This window comes from Spermophilus citellus (assembly GCF_964194105.1).
Source record: "Spermophilus citellus genome assembly, chromosome: 8".
Classification (NCBI taxonomy): Eukaryota; Metazoa; Chordata; class Mammalia; order Rodentia; family Sciuridae; genus Spermophilus; species Spermophilus citellus.
The window spans coordinates 138,400,777-138,424,899 of NC_138189.1; the positions used below are offsets into that span (position 1 = coordinate 138,400,777).

Here is a 24,123-nt window from a genome sequence, read left to right on the forward strand (position 1 = left end):
GCCTCCATTATCTCCCAACAATGCCACCATCTGGGGAATCAAGCCTTCAACACAGGAGACTTTGGAGAACAACCCAGATCCAAAATGTAGTCGTCATTTTTTTTTCTTTTTTGAAGACCAAGAGGAGAGAAAGGGTGCCCTGTTACATAGAAAGGCAGGGTGGGCTTATCCGAGGCAGTAATGTTTCAGCAGAAAACTGAATGAACTTAGGGAACTGTAGCCACAACACCATCCCCCCCCCCCCCCCCAGGGATGAGACCACTGCAGGAGGGAAAGCCCTGGGGTGGGGAGGGTTAGGCTCAGCAAGGAGCCCAGCATGGCAGGAGCTGTTGTCCCTCACTTCAGCAGAGAAAGCAGGAAATGAGGCCAGAGGAGAACGTGTACTTAAAGACTCGGGTAGATTTTCTAAGTGTGATGACAAATCTTTGGAGAGCTTTGAGCAGGGGAGTGATGGTATCCAGTTTTTGCCACAGGCCACCCAAAAATACTTCACTGTTACTTTTATATTTTGCCTTCATTATTTTTTTTTTAAAAAAAGTCTATCTGAAATTCATTGTAAATCCAAGTGTGTTAGTGCACCCCAAATCATTAACTAATTTCTCTGCCAGTTGAAGTAGCATTTTTAAATATTCTTATGTCTCTCACAGGTTTTCTTTATATGTTTTGATGTAGCATTTTTTAAATATTCTTATGTCTCTCACAGGTTTTCTTTATGTTTTGATGTATTGACTATCTAACAAAGAATTGTTCCTTTGTAGGATCTGGTGATTATAGATAATAACAATATTTTGTATACTTGAAAATTGATGAGAGTAGATTTTAAAGTATTCTTACCACACCCACAAAAAAGGATGGGAGGTCATGCATATATTAAGTAGCCCCATTTAGTCATCCCACAATGTATGCCTATTTCAGAACAACATGTTGTATATCATGAATATAGTCAATTTTGTTCAATTAAAAGTAAATTTTAAAAATTGTTTTCATTTTCATCATAGATTATACGTTTTCATTGTAAAATGAACTATATAATCTACCTTAATGCACTATTTCCCTATATCCATTGTATCTGACATGTATATGGTAAAGTGAGAAACAAAAGTAGGTAAAATTCCAGGGTGATATAAAACAAAACATTAAAACATTTTCATCTTGGAGAAATGAGATCCCAATTCTTTTTTCCTTTTATATGACTTAAAACAAATTTTTGACCGCTCTATTGATTCTCTAATGATTTGTCTAAATATTTTAAGAAAGCAACCAAGATTAAAAGCTGTTCTCCACACACCCCCTCCCCTGCCTCATTTTCTCTAGGCTATATCCTAGGTCCTTTTAATAGGTTCTAAGGCAAGTCTAGGTGTGTTAAAGTCAACACGCACACAGAACAGTGGTGCCTTGAATGGAATAGCTGGTCAGAGTGGAGATTCTCTTCTCTAGCTTCACTGGAGGCTTTGAGTCCTGTCCACCTTGGGCACTGTATTCATCTGCAGGATCCAATAGAGATCCCCCATATTGACATGAGGAAAAGGAAGAGAAAGACACACCCCTTCTCTGTCCTGGCTTAGATGGTGCAAATCAGTTCCACCCACAGCGCATCAGATGCCACCTAGACATGTGGCCAAATCATAGGCAAGAGACTCTGAGATGGACAGTCTTCAGGTGGGTGGCCATGTACCCAGCGAGAAGCCCACTGCTGTAGAATGGAAGGACAACCTTAGGGGGTGACCGTGAATGTTTCCTAGAGGCTTGAGTATGCCAGAGTATTTCCCAAATCCTGTCTTAACTGTGGAAACCGCCTGGAAAAGGAGCGCAGGAAACAGAGAGAAGGGAGAAGAGAGGAGGCCGTGTGAAAATGAGTCAACACTACTGCCGCCTCTTTTGCTCCATGGGACCCTTTTCTGAGATCCTTAAGACCTTCCATCGCGTCTCTATGCCCATGGGTTTCCTGGGAGCCTCTGCTTTGTCTCGCCCCATCTCAGCCTCATCTCCAGTGGAGGCCAGGAACCAGCGAACAGCTCCCAGGGGAGAAGAATTGCCAATAATTAATTACCAGTTCCTCATCTCTGTAACTATTAATGATCAGGATAATAACAATACAAATAAAGTTTTTGAGCTCTTCCTGTTTCAATCTAATAATTTAGGACTTTTATTTCTACCTCTTTTTCTTCTATTTTCTGATGTTTGCTACTTTAATCTACAATTATAAAGGAAAAGTTTTAAATATATATATTTTATTTTCATTATGTATGAGCTTATTTTTAAAATTCTATTGCTTCTATTTCATCTTGTAAACATTTTATAAAAATTATTTATATTTAAGTCACTATACATATCTGATGAATTTAAATGTGCCTCTAATCCTTTTAGACCACAATTTTCTCATTTAATATTTTTTATCTCCAGTTACTTGGAAAACATTTTTTTTAGTACATTTTGTTAAAGAATGGTAGAGGTAAGTTACCTTTACATTTATGAGAGGGTTTTTCATTGTTATTTTTACATATGAATAATAACTTATCTGTGCACAAAATTACTGGATCACAGTAGTTTTCTGTTCTAATTGCTTGTCCATTTAGCCTTGTGGTTTTTCCATGCTACCCTCAGCCCAGTGAATTATTCAGGATGGTGATATAGCTGGCTTATTAAAGAAGCTGGAAACCAGTGTGATTCTTCTGGAAGACCCTCTCTGCCTCTGCTTTCCTCCAGCATCGACTCTAACACACGCACGCACACACACACACACACACACTGCACATGCTATTCACCCTTTGCATGTAGCCCTAACTTCTTTGGGCTACCTTTTATCTCCGCATCCAGGGCAAACACCACAAATTGTCTACCCAGTTTACAACAGCAGTCTCCCTTTTCCCTTCAGAGCAGAGATTATTGGGGGCAGCATTGAACCAGCTGAAATTTACTTCATTTCCCAGACTCTATCTAATTCCATTGGAAGCTGAATGTGGAGTCAGATCTCTCTCTTCCAGCCTGTCATCTAGGGGCAAAATGGCATCCCAGGGACTTTAGAGCTCTGACCCTCACCCCAGTCTGCACCCATGGGGGAATGAACTGCAGAGTTCTTGTGTCCCTGAAGACACACTTCCCTCTTTCTTTCCAACACTCAGTCTCATCACTGTCTCATCACTGTATCTTCGTTAAGCCTTCTGAGGCTGATTTCAATAAATACCTTCTCCCAGTCTCTACTTTTCTGCTCTCAAATGCCCACATGCTGTGTATTTAGCCCCTCCAGCTTTCTATTTCTATGCCTGAAGTCTTCCTATTGCTCCAAAATCCTTGTGCTTTCTGGAATTCACAGTCAGGTGCTACAATTGCCTGTATCGTATCCTCTTCTCTGACGTTCCCTGTGCCATCTTGTTCTTGGACCTTCCCTGGGGACCCAACTTCCCCTGTGGCCTGTCTCAAGTGGTGGCTGTTTTCTCTGTCAAACCACTTGTACTCCAAGTTGAGAAAATGCCCTCTTTCCTTCTCACTGCTACTTCCAGAACTTCCTCCCACCATTCTTCCCCAACTGCCTCAGTATTTACTCAGATGATATCTTCTCTCCTTGTGTGACTCAGAATCATGGTCTCTCTTTCTCCCTTGTTCCTTAAGGATTTTAACCATGCCATTAGCAATAACTGCTTGCTTCATAATGTCCATTTCAAACATCCCAATCTCTGACCACCACCATTTCCAGGTCACCCTCTTTAGTACCCTAATGCCAGGGACACTTTGTCACACCAAGGTACAATGTTGTAATTATTCTACTTTTTCATGCCCCTCACTACTACTTTGTTCTCACTTTTTAAAAAATTCCACGGACAATTATCATAGTTCCCTGGCATATACCCTCAAGAGAGCATCCCTGGCTTCTCTCAGTTACACTCATTTGGCTAAATCACACTCTCATGAATCTATTTCTTCTTTTACACTGAATAGCTACCCTGATGACTTCATATAATTGGAGTAAAACAAGCATTAAATGACTTCACTTCAAATTCGTGACACTAACTTCAAGTTAATGCTTCTTCAATATTGTATTACATACCCCTGTCCCATCCAACCTCCTCCTTTTCTAGATTATTTAGTACTTTCTCTTTAAGCCTCCAGTGTCTCCTCACTACCTTCACTCTCAGCCTGTGACTGTGGTTCTTATTTCACTGAGAAATAAAGGCAATAAGAAGAGAGCTTCCAAATGCTCCATCACCAAGGGAAAGCCCACCTTCCAAGTGAAGTGCCCATTTCACCAGGGCTCTGTCCTGTTGTGACGGCTACAGCTGTCCCTGAATCTGGCGAAAGCCAGCCCCTAGGTTCCATCCCCTCTTGTCTACTTTCCATGTCTTGTAAAATTCTCCCTGCTTCTAGGATCACATCCATCAGTGTCCAAGACTCTGTTATTTTCCTCCATCTTCAAAAAAAAAATCTCTCTTGACCCCACCCCATTCTAGTTTCTGCCTCATTTTTCTGCTTTCTATTATAGCAAAGCTCCTAGAAAGAGTTGTCCAAACTTCCTGTCTCTAAGTCTTCTTCTGGTATCTCCTGAATCTACTCCAAATCAGCTGTCACCTACATTACATCACAAAAGTCACCAAGTCACCATTGTCCCTTCAATGCTTTCAACAGTTGATCTCCCTCATCAACTTGACTTCCCTCCTTCCTTTCCAGGACTCTATATGCTCCTAGAGGGCCTCCTCCCTCACCAGCAAACCTATCTCAGCCTCCTGTAGGCTTCTGTGCCTGTTGAATGTCTTCCAGCTACCTCTGTGCACATGGTCCTGGTCATTTCTTCAGATAAATTCTTAAAAGTACTTTTTAATGAGTCAATGGATTTTCACTTCTAAATGCAAATCTAATTCCTGCACAATTTGGAAAACATAGGAAAAGTACAAAGAAATAAGGCAAAAAATCTTTGAGAATCTCATTTCCACCTATTACTAACATTTTGTTCTTCCTTTTCTGTCTTCTCTCTCTCTATATATATATATCTACTCACATGTTATGCTGCATAAATCCACATATGTATACATATAATACACAAGTACCATTCTCTATGTGGGTATACATTATATATAGATAAATATAGATTCATATATTTTTCATGATATGTTTTGCTATTACAGTAAATTTGTATGATACAATTACCACATGTATAAATATATGCAAATATGTTTTCTTTGCAGACAATCAATTAATTAGTTGTAGAAACCACGTTTTGGAATTTAGGGAAACTATGCTGCATTTAAAAAACAAAACTGAAAACAACCGTCAGGAGCTGATAAAAGCCTTGAATCAGATGAAGTATGAAATTACACTGAGAGACAATAAGTCCAGAAGCTTAGGTTTGTGTTGCTTTTCTTTTTGTGTATGATGGTTTGTTGGTTTTAGGTATTGTTTTTTGGAGATTTTGATTTAAAGCCTTCTGATTTTAGGGCATTTTGCCTTGATTAAACACAACAAACTGGTACCCATTCTTTTATTGTGGGACATACAGAAATCAGGTAAGAGATTATCACGGATTCACTCTCTCATCTCTACCTTGACGATGCTCTTCCTATTTTCTGTCTCTGAATTGTGCCATCCTGGATCCACCCCACAGATGCAGCTGTAGACCTGGGCATCACCTGTGAGCCCACCTGCTCCCTCTTGCTCACTCCCAGTCAGGCAGCACACAGTTCTCTTGATTCCTCATCCTGCACATCCCACAAGTATGCCTGCATTCCCCCCCCCCCTCCACTACACCAGTCAGCCCCGTCATGCCTCATCTGAATCACCCATACTCCTGATTTTTCTCTCTTCTCTTCAGTCTTGTTCCTACCTATTTACATTGACTTTAACCAAAGTGTAGACGACACCTTCAGTGGCTTCCTATCTCTGCAAGATAAAAATCCCTGCCCTGTGCTTTCCCTGGATAGTCAAGCCTTCCTCCCATTCTCAGCCCCTGGCAGATTGTTTATCCTTTCACCAATTGAGGGTGTTCTGAGTTTTCAGCTATTACAAATAACTGTTGCTGTAGATTCACATACATTTTTTATGAAGATAAGTTTTCATTATTTTAGGATTATTACCTAAAAGTCAGGCTGATGGGGCATATGGCAAGTGCATGCTTTACTTGTAAGAAACTGCCAGACTTGTCAGAGCAATGGCACACACCTATACTCCCGGCAACTCAGGAGGCAGGGGCAGGAGAATCACAAGTTCAATGCCAGCCTAAGCAACTTAGTGAGACCCTGTCTCAAAATTAAAAATGAAAAGTGCTGGGGATGTGGCATAGTGGTTAAGCACCTCTGGGTTCAATCCCTGGAACCAAAAAGAAAAGAAACTGATAGATTTTTTTTCCATAGTGCATGTGCCATTCTGAATTCTCTACAGCAACGTATGAGAGTTCAGTCACTCCAGTTTATTACAGCCCTGCTAGGGTTAGAAGATCTGTTTTAAGTTCTATTTCCTCAGTGGCTAATGAATGACGTTGAACATTTTTCCATTTTCTGTTTTTTTTTTTTTTTGGCCATTCATCATCTTTGAAGAAATATATTTTCAAATCCTTTTGCCCATTTTTTAAATTGACTAGTTTGTTTTCTCACTGAGCTTTGAGAATTCTGTATATTAACCAGATATATGTCAGATGAATATGTGAATTGGAAATATTTTCTTCCAGTCTGTGGCATGTCTTTTCATTTTCTTTATTATGTTCTTTAGAGGGAAAATATTTGATGAAGACTAATATATTAATTCTTGATGAAGACTAATTATCAATTTTTCTATTGTGTACTGATTTATTTGGTTAGTTATTTATTTGTTCTGTGTTGTATCTAAGACCTCTTTATGTAGCTCAGGGTCATGAATATTTTGTTTTTAAATTTTTCATAGTTTTTATGTTTTACATTCATGTTTTTTACTTTTTTAAAAAAATATTTATTTATTTATTTGTGGTGCTGAGAATTGAACCCAGTGCCTCACATATGATAGGTAAGCAATCTACCACTGAGCCACAATCAAAGTCCCTGTATTTTACTTTTTTAATAAATATTTTTTAGTTGTAAATGGATCTTTTTTTATTTTATTCATTTATTTATATATGGCCCTGAGGATTGAACCCAGGGCCTCACACATGCCAGAGCCACAACTCCTCCTGTTTTTTTACTTTTTTTTAAAGATAATTTTTAGAAGTGATATGAAATACAGACAAAGGTTCGATATTTTTTTTCCCACATGGATGTCCAAGTGTTCTAGCACGTTTTTGTTAACTGTATATTTTTTGCATTGATTGCTTTGCACTTTGAATTTGAATTACCAGAAGTCAGCATATTATCTGGCAGAAAAAAAATAACTCCATAAATGTTTAGTGACTTGAATTCCAAAATCAATCAACCAGGACTGGGGACAGAGCTGGGTTGAGGAGCGATTGCCTAGTAGGCAATCCTTAGCACTGAAAAAAAAAAACAAAAACAAAAAACCCTCACCTACATATTTATGAATCTATACTCTGTTCCACTAGTCTACATATCTATTTTTATATAATACTATACTGCTTTGATTTCTGAATTATGTATATCAGTTAAAATTGGATTGTGTGAGGTCTCCAAGGTATTTTTTTTTCAGAATTATAGAAGAAAATTCTAATGAATAGTACAAATTGGGTCATTAAGGGACTATATAAAACAAAGTTATAAAGATACAAACTTTGCCAAAATGATGTGAATCAAAGTAACAGAGGAAATCATATGTAATAGGTTTTAGTTTTATTTCCTTGATTTGGAAATGACAGTTGTATGGGCCTCTGATGTAGCTCATTGTGCTAGGCTTAAATTAAATATTGCTTTAAAAATAAATATTAGTCACTAATATTAGAGCTATACATTACAGTATTTTGATTTTTATAATTCTCATTTAAGAGTATATTTCTCCTGAATACTAAATTAATCTGGATTAATTTACTAATCCCCTTTTAAAAATGTATCACGGGGGAAAAATCCCTGTGGCTATTAACTCAGAAGCACTATATTTCTTCTCTTAGATGAGAAAATGGTTACCCCGAGTGAGAATGAAACAGCATCTAATAGATTTGAAGCCTTGAAGTTCTTTTTTCCACATCTAAGGAAAGTTGCCAGGGTCTATCCTGATGTAATCATTGGCAAAGGGAAAAGAGATGGTAAGAAAACTTGAAATTGAAAAATTAAATGCAAATATTTTGGTGTTTTGGGATATATGTTTAAGTTTGAAAGTATAATCCATTACTGTCATACTCAAATTGATTTGTAGGCCACAGTCTATCTGACAGTAACTTGAACTACCAGCAAATTTTCTGACAAATAATTCCATAAATGTTTAGTGATTTGAATTTAAATTCAATCTTAATTCAGAAGCTTTGAAAATAAGTCAATATGAATCAAATATACATAAAACCTCTGCTAAGTGCTTGACAAATCTGTTCTCCCTGGTTTTGATAAAAGCTTTTCTTAGCTGGTTATTTTCCTATTTCCCTACCTTTCTTGGGGTCAGAAAAAGCTTTACAGAAGGGGTGATGTTTGAGTTCAATCCTGAAGACTGAGTTCAAATTCACCAGGTATATACATAATAAGAAAAATTACTGGAGGTTGAAGCAGAAATATTAGGCCAAGTCTCCGAATGCCTGACATCTCACAAATCTCATTCATTTCAGAGAGTGAGTAACTTTACATATAGTGAGTGATTTTACATATAGGTTCATAGGAACATAACCATTTTCATTCATTTACTTATTATCTATGTCTGTTTCTGTACAAGATTACCATGATAGTATTTGTGACAGAGACAGTATGTTAGTGTTCATTTACTATAACAAAACACCTGAGATAATCAAAAAGAGGAAGGTTTTGTTTTGGCTTGCAGTCCAGAGTCTTGTGTCCTATTCTATTAGGGTCTGTGATGAGGCAGCACATCATGGACAAGAACACATGGTGGAACAAACTTCTCACCTCATGGCAGCCAGGAATCAAAGAGGGAGACAGCAAGGGATGGGAGTCTAATATCCTGTTCAAGAGCACACCCCCGTGACTGCAAAGCCTCCTGCTAGGCTCTACCTCTTAAAGGTTCTATCACCTCCCAAGACCACCAGGGGCAGAGAATTAAGCCTTTAACACCTGAGTCTTGGGACATGGCTTGTCCCAAGAGTCTAATATGTTGAGTGACTCTTCACAGAACAGACTTGCCAACCCTCCTGCTCTAGACAGCTCCTTGAGATCAGGCCGGCTCTGTGTCACATACCTCTGACATGTGATCCAAGCCTCTGTGTTGGGATTAGGGTGATGCCACGTGGTGTTGTTCAACATCTGATGGGTTCCTTCTGTGTCCCCCATGCTAAATTCTGTGTTTTCTCTCATTATGCCACTGAATCTGTACTGTCCAATGCAGTCATCCAGATGATTATTACCATATTCCTTTTCACACCAGAGAAAGTTGAAGTTTAGAGAGATTAAAGAACTTTTTGAGTTCATACTTATCAAACTCTTTAACTTCAATCTGGGAATATTTTGAATATAGCATTTAAAATGTACCTAGGAGCACGCGAGGTATAGCTTAGTGGCTGAGGGATTTCCAGCATGGGCGAGGCCCTGAATTTGATCCCCAGCAACAACAAAACAAAACAAATCAAAATAACACAAAAACACAAAATTGTTTTTCCTCCCTAAGGCTTGGGAAGCCTTTCCCCAAATTACATAGATGGTAGATCCCTCCGCTTCATTCCTGCCTCACAGCATCCAGTGAAGATCAACTGTAGCTGAATCATATTTCCAAATCTGAAAGGCAAACAATAAGTCATCTAGAAGATAACTCAGGAGAATGTCTTCATGACTTGAAGATAAGCAAAGGTTTCTAAATAAGAGCCCCAAAGTGTGAACTATAAAGAAAACCATTGCTACATTGTACTACATAAAAATGAAGAATTTCTCTCCATCAAGAGGCAAAACATTGAAAAGGGACTCCAGAGTGTAAGATGATATTTATAACACACATAACTGACAAAAGGATCATATTCAGAATCTGTAAAGAGCGTCCATACGTCAATTTTTAAAATGCAGATACCTCAGTAGAGAAATGGGTAAGGGCTTAAACAGGGATTTCTCAGAACAGGAATCTAAAGGCCAACAAACATATGAAAATGTGTCCAGACTCAAAAGTAATCAGTGGAGCTGGGCAGGCAGCACATGCCTATAAGGCTGAGGCAGGAGGACTGAGAGTTCAAAGCCAGATGCAGCAAAAGTGAGGCGCTAAGCAACTCAGTGAGACCCTGTCTCTAAATAAAATACAAAATAGGAATAGGGATGTGGCTCAGTGGCCGAGTGCCCCTGAGTTCGATCCCTGGTACAAAAAAATTTTAAAAAAGTAATCAGTGAAATAACGGCTCCTCCTGTTGTTACCAGTTAGTTTTTCTTAACTAAACATTTCTCAGTTTGTTATCTGCCAGAATCCGGAAATGATTGTTTTCACTATTTTTTTTTTTCAGTTTTATCTCTGCTTTCTATAAAGAGGATCTTCTGAGAGCCTCACCTAGCCATTCCTGAGGGCCTTACCTCCACCTTCCAGGGGGAAGGGAAGTGGAGAGGCTTCATGTGCGGCCTGCCCTCATGCAGCAGGATATGGGGGGCAGCCTGGACGACATGGCCTGTCCCCCAGTGCTGCACTCATTATAGGAAATGGCAGGCGCCGAGGATGTGGGTGGGTTCATTCCATCAAACCATTCAGAAATCACGTCAGACTTTTTTTTTCACAGATGAAAATATTTCACGGCACCTTTTTCCTATTTGGGGGGTTCCAGTGTGTCCCTAGGAAGAAGAGTAGAGAAATCGCATTGTGAGTTAGGTGAAAGCTATTAACAAATGGAAAGAGTTTGGTTTTATTCTCACTGTATCAGAATACTCCAACATAAGGACATCATGGAGTCTCCAACAGAAATTCCTCCAACAGAATATGAAAAAAATGGGATAAGATTAATATAGTCTGAATTAGTTTTGTAATATGTTTTCAAACACTGTGGCTGTAAGACTAACCCAAGAATAGACATGAGCACAGAATTAACGCTAAATTATGTTTGCTCTGTGGTTTAAGCTTCCCATTCCTTTGTCTGTAGTTACCTTTGCTCTAGGTATTTCCACGGTTAACAGAGGAGCACATAGTTACCTGAAGCAAACTCTGAACTCCATCATGACTAGGATGACACCTTCAGAAGAGAAGGACTCCGTGGTGATTGTCTCTATTGCAGATGTACGTACGAAAAACTCTCGCCCTAAAGTCTCCCAGTTGCCTTTCTCAGTTGTAATCATGGTACCATTTTCTTCCTTTAATTAAAACAAACAAACAAACAAACAAACAAAAAACCCAAAAAACAAAAACAAATGTAGATGCCTTTTGGGGATTGCAGCCAATATATTTAATCCTTGCTTGGCACAACTGAGAAGAATTAAATATGTTAATCTAAAAAGACAACATAATGGCTTAATGTGAGAGATATAAGGATACTAGATTTTCATTGCATTTGATATGGGGTCCAGGCATACTATAAGACACAGAAATGATATTTACAAACAGAATATTAAAATTGATGCTTCAGTAATTCAATGAAAGGTTAGTATATGAATCCAGAAATAATTTATATTAAGTAAATTAATTTCAATTAACTACCATTAATTGAAAGACTCCTTCTACACTGAGGAATTGTGGCAAAATTTTCTAGACATGACTTACAGCCTGCATCAGTGTAAAGTAAATACCGCTATCATGTCTCAGCCTTATAGTGAACTGAGCTTAAAGAAATGAAGTAATTTGCCTGGTGATTAATACAGCAGATTCAAATTTTGGTCTCCCCAGTGGCTATAAAGACTTCTACTGCCAGCTTAGTAATCATTGTACCATTTTGAAAATTTGAGTCCAACCATAAAGTACTGTGGAAATATTAATGCCATAAGACTTTTTGGAGAGAAATTTGACATGATTCATAATTAAAATGTATATATCCTTTGTCTCAGAAATCCAGACTCTGGGAACTTATCCTTAGGAGATAATCAGGCAGGTATTTAACCCAATAAAAATACAGCAAGATCACATGATAGTTGAGGATGCAGAATCTAGATCTGCATTTCTGAGGTTCCAATGCCTGGCTGCTGAACCTGAACAACTTACTTAACTTCTTTGTGCCTCACTTTCCTTATCTGTAAAATCAAGGTGATAATACTATCTATTTGGTGAGTATGTTTGGGGATAAGATTAGCTAATATATTTATTGTACCTGTGTTTAGGGCATGGTACAGAGTAAGTGTATCATTGCTTTATAAAAGCATAATATTGACTTATACCACAAATATCTATCATTAACAGGACGATTAAACACTTTGTTATATATTTTTATAATGTGATACTCTGTAGCCAGCCATTGAAAGGAGACTGAAAATCTATACACACAGATACAGAATCATGTCCATATTATATTGTTGAGTTAAAAAAGTTGAAAAACATCACATTAAATTAATGTTATCTATGAAAATGAGAAGGAAGAAGAAAAAGGATATATAGATAGAGCAAATATATATAGAAGAAAAAGAATTGAGAAAACCTTAGAATAATGGTCTCCAAGATATTAATATTGGTTTTATTTGAAAGCTAAGAGAGGAATCTTTGTTATTCTTCCTTTGTTATTTTCTTTGTTGTTTAAATTTCCTATAATAAAGATGTATTTATATTTAGAAAAATAAGAACCTGTAAACAAAACAAGCAATAGAAGAATTATTAGGATAATAGAAGTTAAAGATTTAATAGTCATTATAGTTTGCTCTAATTTAATTTCTTACTATTGGAAGCATACCATGTCAAGTCAGCCTTCTGTTACTGTGACAAAATACTGAAGACAATGAACTTATAAAGAGGAAAAGTTTAGTTTGACTTAGTGTCATAGGTTTCAGTCAATGGAGGCCTGGCCATTGGCCTTTGGGCCTGTGGTAGCGCAGTACATCATGGTGGGAACACATGGTGGAAAAAACTGCTCACCTCAGGGTATCCAGGGAGCAGAGAGACAAAAGGGAAGGAGCTCCAACATCCCTTTTAAGAGCACACCCTCTAATGACCTAATTTCCTTTTACTAGACCCATTTTTTTTTTTTTTTGTACCAGGGATTGAACCCAGGGAAGCTTAACCAGTGAGCTACATCCCAAGCCCCTGCCTTTTTAAAAAATATATATATTTTGAGACAGGATTTTGCTAAGTTGCTTAGGGCCTTGCTAAATTGCTGAGACTGGTCTCCAAATTGTGATCCTCCTGTCCCAGACTCCTGAGCTGCTGTTATTACAGGCATGCAGCACCACACCTGGCTAGACCTCACCTTTTATAAACCATCTTCCAGTAGCACCACATGCTGGGACCAAGCCTTTGGCATATAAGCCTTTGGGGAACATTTTTAGATGCAAACATAACACATACACAAGGCACATCTGCTAAAATGTGTAGACTAATAAGATATTGGGGAATGAATTTTAAAGTAGAATGTAGAAGGCTTAAGAAGTATAACTTTGATGCCGGGTTTAAATTATAATGTTGTTTCAGTGCATGACAAATAGTTATTGATTTGGTTATGATTAGAAAGAAATTTGAGAATTGAGTAATACTGTCTGGAAAAATGTGTGTGTGTGTATGTGTGTGTGGTGCTGGGGATCAAACCCAGGGTCTTATGCATGTAAGGCAAGCACTCTACCAACTGAGCTATATCCACAGCCCAATGTGGGGTAATTTTAAAGCAAGTTTACTGTCAGCTAATACACATAAAATGAAGGGTTTTCCCCAAAGAGAAGTTCTTTGGAATAAGTTGTTCTAAGATTACCACAACATTTTTAAATATATACATGAGATTTTATTTTGGCAGGCAGTGGAGGAGGGGGGTTGTTTCCAGGAAATGAACCAAGGGATGCTTAGTTACAGAGCCACACCCTTTAAAAAAAATTTTTTTTTTTTGAGGCATGGTCTCACTAAATTTCTTACAGCCTTGCTAAATTCCTGAGGCTGGCTTTGAACTTGTGATCCTCCTGCCTCAACCTCCAAGTTGCTGGTGTTACAGGCATGGGCCACTGCACCTGGCTCTAGATACATAAAATTTTTATCCTGATTTTTATGTATAAAAATTGATTATAATATCTTATCATGGCAAAGGAGAATAATAAAATATTTTCTATATTCAAATCAAAGCTTTTAAAGAAAATTGTTTATTTTTAGTTATCTTACAGAAAGTGTAAAACACTAGAAATTATCAGGAAATAATGACATTCCACACATAAATTAAATTTACTTGTAGCAAAAATGTAATCCCAGCAGCACAGTAGGCTGAGTCAGGAGGATCAAGAGTTCAAAGCCAGCCTCAGAATCAGCAAGGCACTAAGCAACTCAGTGAAACCCTGTCTTTAAATAAAATTCAAAATAGGACTGGGGTTGTGGCTCACTGCTCAAGTGCCCCTGAATTTAATCCCTGGTATCAAAAAAAAAGTTATATTAATACAACTGAGGCATACTTAAACTTACATTTTCCCCCTTACTTTCAGAGTAATGAAGATTATTTAAAGTCTGTTGTTGACATGATTATGAAAAGGTAAGTATTGTCTTATAAATTTTAAAGTAGCCAGTTTCATTTCTCTATACTACTGTTTTTTCCTGTCTGATTGTATTATTATTTATCACATTCTTTTGAGTGAATGGAATTGTGCATAAAGAATCTGCTATTATTCCTAACCTGGGATAAAGAATAGCTGATGATTTTCTCCAGTTTTATAATTTATTTGCTTACTGGAATTCAAATTTTTCATGTAATAGTTGTTATAATGTTAGCCTTCATGAAATTGGTTGCCCCCAAAAGAAACCAAATTGTATTCAAAACACTCTTATATTTCTTGCTGCATGAAATTACTTCATCTCTTCTGCTTACAATCACTGGAACATACTGTTGAATCAATATAATATTATCAAGAAGGACTTTGAGCTAGGCACAGTGGTGCATGCCTGTAATCCCAGGGGCTTGGGAGGCTGAGGCAGGAGGATCCAAAGCCAGTCTCAGCAACTTAGTGAGGCCTTGTGCAATTTAGCAAGACCCTGTCTCAAAATAAAAAACTAATAAAAATATTGGGTATATGGCTCAGTGGTAAAATGCCTGGTACAAAAAAAAAAAAAAAAAAGAAGAAGAAGAACAATTTTGAATCTTCCTGACTATAGATACACACCAGTAATCCCAGAGACTCAGGAAGCTGAGGCAGGAGAATTGCAACTTCAAGGCCAGCCTGAGCAATTCAGACCCTGTCTCAAAATAAAAATGAAAAAGGGGCTGGAGATGTAGCTCAGTGGCAGATTACCTCTGGGTTCAATCCCCAGTACCAATAAAAGAAGAAATCAAAGGAAGGACTTTGGTAGAAATTGTATTATTATGAATTAACATGACACCTGTGGATGTTGAACACTTTTTCAAGAAGGTAGTCATTGAGCTGATTTTTACACATATTGAGATCACGCATATAAAACTTTGTCTTACTTTATTTAAATTTTCAGGAAGTAAAACAAACCTTTTCTCGAAACTTTAACATCTTAATAAAAACTAATGCCTAAATTTAAATCCTATTTAAAAGCATATTATCTGTCTCTAACGGAAGACCATTTAAAATGTTTTACCTGGTCTTCTATCCTTTCTCTCCATGGTTAAGCTTCAGTGAGAAGGAGTTTATGTATTTTAGTGATGTCCTTGTTAGTCTATCAATATTAACTTTTAATAGAAAAATGCCAAAATGTAATCATAGTTTTCCAAGGAGTTGTGGACAAGAGTGAGACTTAACCCTCCCCTGCTGTGGTAGTCTGATTCCAGGGGTCACGTTGCTATTCAGTAGGACTCTTACTCAATTCAAAGTTATGCATTTAAAAATGATGTGATGTTATTACTTAGTTGAAACTACTTTAAGATATTAGTTCCCTTGTCAAGTGTGTGAGGACTTCTCTGTGATCATAACCTAAATATTTCAAAGTTCTTGTAATTTTTATGAGGAAATGAATTTTATATCATATATCTTAATGTTTCAATCTGATGAATACTTTATAAAATGAATACTTTGACTAAAAAGTAGTGGTTACATGATGTGGTAACATATATCAACAAGTAAAATAATTCAAAAGAAAATATTACATAGCTATGCATAAAGAAGTTATATCTAAGTATTTATGTTATTTTGGTAAACTCAGTATATGTTCAGTTATAAGCCTCCATTTACTTATATTTACAGATTCAGAAGGCAAGTGAAATCTGGATCCCTAGAGGTCATTTCAGTACCAGCCTTTTTATACCCGGATAGGTTACATACCCAGCGGCCAACTGTCTCAGAGCTTAAGAGGTATGATACATACACGTTGTCCAATTTTTCAGATTTGAATATGAGATCCCAAAGGGCGAGAATGGAATTGCAAATTGTTCTTCATATCAGTATCTAGTTTAGTATTAAATTACTGTAAAGTTTTTTTTTAGAGAGAGAGAGAGAGAGAGAGAGAGAGAGAGAGAGGGATAGAAGAGAGAGAGAGAGAGAGAGAGAATTTTTTTAAATAATTATTTTTCAGTTTTCGGTGGACACAACATCTTTATTTTATTTTTATGTGGTTCTGAGGATCGAACCCAGCGCCCTGCACATGCCAGACAAGCGTGTTACCACTTGAGCCACATCCCCATCCCCCGTAAAGTTTTTTTTAATATAATTTCCTATAAATGAGGCATAATATCAGAAAGAATATTAATTTTATTACATAGATCAAAATGTAACAAAACGAAATAATTACATAGGTAATGTTTAGCCTAGTTTATCAATGGCAGGTACTTCCCATTGAATAAATGGGAGGTTTCTAGTATAAGCTTTAGTATGAATTTGTCCACTTTTATTTAATATTGCTACTATGCAGTGAGTAAACTGTAAAAAAAAATGTCTTGGATTACTGAAACATGTTCTTAAATAATAATGACAAATATTAACAGATTTTATTGCTTATCTTTAGTTGGCACATGAAACAAGTATTGGATTTTTGTATATTGATGCTGTATGCCCAATCCAAGGCCATGTATTATTTACAGGTGAGAACTTGGTATATATTAATTGAAAATACTATTTTCTCCTTCCTTCTTTTAAATCCTTTCTTCCTGTTATGGTTTGGATATGAGGTGTCCCCCAAAAGCTCATGTGTGAGACAATGCAAGAAGGTTCAGAGAAGAAATGATTGAGTTATAAGAGTCTTAACCCAATCAGTGAATCAGTACCTTATGGGATTAACTGAGTGGTAACTGAAGTGGTAGGGTGTGGCTGGAGGAGGTGGGAATTGGGGCGTGGTGTTGGGTATATATCTGGCCAGTGGAGACCTCTTTCTGTTTCCTGACCATGATGTGAGCTGCTTTCCTCCACCGCACTCTTCCACCATGAAGTTCAGCCTCACCTTGAGCCCTGAGGAATGGAGCCAGCCTTCTATGGACTAAGACCTCTGAAATTATGAGCCCTCAAATAAACTCTTCCTCCTCTACCGTTGTGCTGGTCAGGTCATTTAGTCACAGCAGTAAAAAAGCTAACTAAACATTTCCTCAGTTGTGTTCCTCCACCTTAGTTGGTACCCAGAAAATAGAACATATCATTATATCCAAATGCCAAAATGAAACTTGAATTGTTTCTATATTAACATTCTTGCAGGGTTGACTGTAACAGAGGAAATTAGAGTTACCTGAATGAAACTAAAGAGAAAATATAAAATTGGGGGGGAAAAATAGAAGTTACTCTGCCTATATTTCTCTGCCCACAATTTTACTATACTCAGCAAATATATGTTGAGCACTTTTTAAAATACGCATGAGATACTCTTTTTTTTATATAACTTTATTTTATTTATGTGATGCTGAGGATTGAATCCAGTACCTTACATGTGCTAGACAAGCACTATACAACTGAGCCACAACCCCAGCCCTGAGCACTTGTGTTATGTCAGACATTGTAAACCGCACACTTTGAGAGTCGTACAGTTCTGTAGTGCCTTATTATATTGGTAAAAATACAACATACATCGTGTGTACCCTCTCAGTCCTTGCACATTACTTTTTTTTCTGTTATTGAATCCTAGTTTCTGTTCTTTTATTTTATTTTATTATTTTTTTATTGGTTGTTCACAACATTCCTTGCACATTACTGAATGGTAATGCTGTGATTCCCAGTAGAAGTATGTAAACAATATGCACTTGTCAGAATTATTTTCAGAATATCTTTGGAGAGTAGAGAGAAAGCTAGACAAGGGCCAAAAACAAAATCTTTTACCGAAAGAAAAAAAAATCCCTTTTGATTCCCAGCTGGTGGCAATGTAATAGAAACATAAGATCAGTCAGTGTTCTCGTTCCAGTCTGAAAAACAACTCCATTTTGTGCCCTGGTTAGTGTGCCTGAGGAGTTCCACGTTTTTCTGAACATTTTGAGGGCAATTTTGATCTATGGATTATGCATAGTAAATATTGAGTGAAAAAGAAGACTCTCATTTCCATCTCCCCCTCTCTCTTCTTTTGTTGGAGGAGGGGACCAAGGATGGAATTCAGGGGTACTGGACTTCGAAGCAATATCCCCAAGCCCTATTTTGTATTTTATTTAGAGACAGGGTCTTTTTGAGTTCCTTAGTGCCTGGACAGGAATGCCCAGTTCCTTTTTGTCACCTCTTTGCCAGCTGTACTAGCTGCAGATAGAACATGGCACTTATCACCCCAAGCATAAGGCTAGTTACTCTTGGTCAGGCTCAAATGTGTGTACCTCTGCCCCAAATTACTGTTCGGAAACCTTAACCCCCAAGTGATGATATCAGGAGGTGGCGCCTTAAAATGTGATTACATCATAGGGGTGAAGCCCTGGGGATGGGGATTAGTGCCTTTATGACAAAGGCTTCAGAGAGTTGGCTAGTTCCTTCCACCATGTGAGGACACACAGAAGATGCCGCGTTTGACGATCCATCCCTCAGCAGGCCCAAAATCTGCCCTCACCTTGATATTGGCTTCCAAGCCTCAGAACTACAAGAAGAAAGTCAGCCAGTCTAAAGGAGTTTTTCTTTTAACAAGAGCCCCCCAACCTCAGACAGTCTTAGCCTAGAAGCTGAAGTGTTTGTGGGGATGAAAATGGATTCAGACAGACTCTTTCAAGAAGGTCTTGAATTGAATGTTATAGATTAAAATTTAGGAAAGGAAAAAAAAAATAGCCCTGGGTCTGTTTAGTCTCAGAATCAGAGAATGGAAATTGACTAGTTGTAAATGGAATTAAAAATTAAATATTACTCATAAAACCCATTTTCAGTGTATTCTACTGTTAGTATTTTCTATCTTCAAGTTAATATAACTTATACAATAGAAGCATTGAAGTAATGCCCTTTTGGTTTTATTTTTTTCCAGCTAGAAGATGATATCATAGCTAGAAAGATGTACTTCACAAAAATGACAGATTTTTTACATAATATCACTTCGAATGATTGGTTTTATATTCAGTTTTCAGTACTTGGATTCATAGGTAAGCAATTGGTTTATTTTGTTGGATCAAGATTTTGTAGCACACAATAGTCTCAAAACTTTTTAACAACTTGTCAAAGAGTTTGTTACAAAATGGAAAGGAATGGCATGATTCCTGTAAAGATATTATTATTTTAATACTAAAGTCATGTTCAAGTACCCGAATTTCAGCATTTCCTAAGCGAAAGTTTTTTTTCTAGATATACCCTAAACATGTGCAGATCAACATATATACAGTTATGTATAAAAAAATTTATAAGTGGTTGCTAAGAGTCTGGCATAGTAGCTCTCTGAAAAAGATGTACTTTTCTTTTTTTTTTTTGTATTGTTGGTTGTTCAAAACATTACATAGTTCTTGACATCATATTTCACATTTTGATTCAAGTGGGTTATGAACTCCCATTTTTACCCCGTATACAGATTGCAGAATCACATCAGTTATACTTCCATTGATTTGCATATTGCCATACTAGTGTCTGTTGTATTCTGCTGCCTTTCCTATCCTCTACTATCCCCCCTCCCCTCCCCTCCCCTCCCCTCTTCTCTCTCTACCCCCTCTACTGTAATTCATTCCTCCCCCTTGTATTATTTTTTCCTTTCCCCTCACTTCCTCTTGTATGTAATTTTGTATAACCATGAGGGTCTCCTTCCATTTCCATGCAATTTCCCTTCCCTCTCGCTTTCCCTCCCACCTCTTATCCTTGTTTAATGTTAATCTTCTTCTCATGCTCTTCGTCCCTACTCTGTTCTTAGTTACTCTCCTTATATCAAAGAAGACATTTGGCATTTGTTTTTTAGGGATTGGCTGGCTTCACTTAGCATAATCTGCTCTAATGCCATCCATTTCCCTCCAAATTCTATGATTTTTGTCATTTTTTAATGGAGAGTAATACTCCATTGTGTATAGATGCCACATTTTTTTATCCATTCATCTATTGAAGGGCATCTAGGTTGGTTCCACAGAATTGCTATTGTGAATTGTGCTGCTATGAACATCGATGTAACAGTGTCCCTGTAGCGTGCTCTTTTTAGGTCTTTAGGGAATAGACCGAGAAGGGGAATAGCTGGGTCAAATGGTGGTTCCATTCCCAGCTTTCCAAGAAATCTCCATACTGCTTTCCAAATTGGCTGCACCAATTTGCAGTCCCACCAACAATGAGCAAGTGTACCCTTTTCCCCACATCCTCGCCAGCACTTGTTGTTGTTTGACTTCATAATGGCTGCCAATCTTACTGGAGTGAGATGGCATCTTAGGGTGGTTTTGATTTGCATTTCTCTGACTGCTAGCGATGCTGAGCATTTTTTCATGTGCTTGTTGATTGATAGTATGTCCTCCTCTGAGAATTGTCTGTTCAGGTCCTTGGCCCATCTGTTGATTGGGTTATTTGTTATCTTATTGTCTAATTTTTTGAGTTCTTTGTATACTCTGGATATTAGGGCTCTATCTGAAGTGTGAGGAGTAAAGATTTGTTCCCAGGATGTAGGCTCCCTATTTACCTCTCTTATTGTTTCTTTTGCTGAGAAAAAACTTTTTAGTTTGTGTAAGTCCCATTTGTTGATTCTAGTTATTAACTCTTGTGCTATGGGTGTCCTATTGAGGAATTTGGGGCCCGACCCCACAGTATGTAGATAGTAGCCAACTTTTTCTTCTATCAGACACAGAGTCTCTGATTTGATATCAAGCTCCTTGATCCATTTTGAGTTAACTTTTGTGCATGGCAAGAGAAAGGGATTCAGTTTCATTTTGTTGCATATGGATTTCCAGTTTTCCCAGCACCATTTGTTGAAGATGCTATCCTTCCTCCATTGCATGCTTTTAGCCCCTTTATCAAATATAAGATAGTTGAAGTTTTGTGGATTGGTTTCTGTGTCCTCTATTCTGTACCATTAGTCCACCTGTCTGTTTTGGTACCAGTACCATGCTGTTTTTATTACTATTGCTCTGTAGTATAGTTTGAAATCTGGTATCGCTATACCGCCTGATTCACACTTCCTGCTTAGCTTTGTTTTTGCTATTCTGGGTCTTTTGTTTTTCCATATTAATTTCATGATTGCTTTATCTATTTCTACAAGAAATGCTGTTGGGATTTTGATTGGCATTGCATTAAACCTATAGTGAACTTTTGGTAATATCGCCATTTTGATGATGTTAGTTCTGCCTATCCATGAACAGGGTATATTTTTCCATCTTCTAAGATCTTCTTCTATTTCTCTCTTTAGGGTTCTGTAGTTTTCATTGTATAAGTCTTTTACCTCTTTTGTTAGGTTGATTCCCAAGTATTTTATTTTTTTTTGAGGATATTGTGAATGGAGTGTTTTTCCTCATTTCCATTTCAGAGGATTTGTCACTGATATACAGGAATGCCTTTGATTTATGCGTGTTGATTTTATATCCTGCCACTTTGCTAAATTCATTTATTAGCTCTAATAGTTTCTTTGTAGACCCTTTTGGGTCTGCTAGGTATAGAATTATGTCATCTGCAAATAGTGATAATTTAAGTTCTTCTTTTCCTATTTTTATGCCTTTAATTTCTTTCGTCTGTCTAATTGCTCTGGCCAGTGTTTCGAGAACCATGTTGAACAGAAGTGGTGAGAGAGGGCATCCCTGTCTTGTTCCAGATTTTAGAGGGAATGCCTTCAATTTTTCTCCATTCAGAATGATGCTAGCCTGAGGCTTAGCATAGATTGCTTTTACAGTGTTGAGGTATGTTCCTGTTATCCCTAGTTTTTCTAGAGTTTTGAACATAAAGGGATGCTGTACTTTGTCGAATGCTTTTTCTGCATCTATCGAGATGATCATATGGTTCTTAATTTTAAGTCTATTGATGTGGTGAATAACATTTATTGATTTCCGTATATTGAACCAGCCTTGCATCCCAGGGATGAATCCTACTTGATCATGATGCACAATTTTTTTGATATGTTTTTGAATCCGATTCGCCAGAATTTTATTGAGGATTTTTGCATCTAGGTTCATTAGAGATATTGGTCTGTAGTTTTCTTTCTTTGAAGTGTCTTTGTCTGGTTTAGGAATCAGGGTGATGTTGGCCTCGTAGAATGAATTTGGAAGTTCTCCCTCTTTTTCTATTTCCTGAAATAGCTTGAAAACTATTGGTATTAGTTCCTCTTTAAAGGTTTTGTAAAACTCTGCTGTATACCCATCCGGTCCTGGGCTTTTCTTAGTTGGTAGTCTTTTGATGGTTTCTTCTATTTCTTCAATTGATATTGGTCTGCTTAGTTTGTCTATATCCTCCTGACTCAATCTGGGCAGATCATATGACTTAAGAAATTTATCTATGCCTTCACTATCTTCTATTTTATTGGAGTATAAGGATTCAAAATAATTTCTGATTATCTTCTGTATTTCTGAAGTGTCTGTTGTGATGTTGCCTTTTTCATCCCGTATGCTAGTAATTTGAGTTCTCTCTCTTCTTCTCTTTGTTAGCATGGCTAAGGGTCTGTCAATTTTATTTATTTTTTCAAAGAACCAACTTTTAGTTTTGTCAATTTTTTCAATTGTTTCTTTTGTTTCAATTTCATTAATTTCAGCTCTGATTTTAATTATTTCTTGCCTTCTACTTCTTTTGCTGTTGTTTTGCTCTTCTTTTTCTAGGATTTTGAGATGAAGTATGAGATCATTTATTTGTTGGTTTTTTCTTTTTTTAAGGAATGAACTCCAAGCAATGAATTTTCCTCTTAGAACTGCTTTCAATGTGTCCCATAGATTCCGATATGTTGTGTCTGTGTTTTCATTTATCTCTAATAATTTTTTAATTTCCTCCTTGATGTCTTCTATAACCCATTGATCATTCAGTAACCTATTGTTCATTCTCCAAGTGATGCATGATTTTTCCTTCTTTCTTTTATCATTCATTTTCAGTTTCATTCCATTATGATCAGATAAGATGCATGGTATTATCTCTACTCCTTTATATTGTCTAAGAGTTGCCCTGTGACATAATATATGATCTATTTTTGAGAAGGATCCATGTGCTGCTGAGAAAAAAGTGTAACTGCTTGATGTTGGGGGGTATATTCTATATATGTCAATTAAGTCTAGGTTATTAATTGTGTTATTGAGTTCTATAGTTTCCTTATTCAACTTTTGTTTGGAAGATCTTTCCAGTGGTGAGAGAGGTGTGTTGAAGTCTCCCATGATTATTGTATGGTGGTCTATTAGACTCTTGAACTTGAGAAGAGTTTGCTTGATGAACATAGCTGCACCATTGTTTGGGGCATATATATTTATGATTGTTATGTCTTGTTGGTGTATGGTTCCCTTGAGCAGTATGTAGTGTCCCTCTTTATCCCTTTTGATTAACTTTGGCTTGAAATCTATTTTATTTGATATGAGTATGAACACTCCTGCTTGTTTCTGAAGTTCATATGAGTGATATGATTTTTCCCAGCCTTTCACCTTCAGTCTATGTATATCTTTTCCTATCAAATGCATCTCCTGTAGGCAGCATATTGTTGGGTCTTGTTTTATGATCCATTCTACTAGCCTGTGTCTCTTAATTGGTGAGTTTAAGCCATTAACATTTAGGGTTATTATTGAGATATGGTTTGTTCTTCCAGCCA

The 24,123-nt window shown here is 37.1% G+C and overlaps 1 protein-coding gene across 1 annotated transcript in view; it reads left to right on the forward strand.

The window, feature by feature from the left end:
* The window catches only part of MGAT4D (MGAT4 family member D), a gene marked incomplete at both ends in the record, with an annotated part of 67,912 nt that overhangs the window by 10,409 nt on the left and 33,380 nt on the right, over positions 1–24,123 (forward strand). The window contains 7 exons of the mRNA XM_081304384.1: positions 5,178–5,336; positions 8,012–8,146; positions 11,105–11,238; positions 14,553–14,599; positions 16,269–16,376; positions 17,026–17,101; positions 19,429–19,543. Coding sequence (XP_081160510.1) covers positions 5,178–5,336; positions 8,012–8,146; positions 11,105–11,238; positions 14,553–14,599; positions 16,269–16,376; positions 17,026–17,101; positions 19,429–19,543 — 774 coding nt within the window. The remainder of the gene's footprint in view (positions 1–5,177; positions 5,337–8,011; positions 8,147–11,104; positions 11,239–14,552; positions 14,600–16,268; positions 16,377–17,025; positions 17,102–19,428; positions 19,544–24,123) is intronic.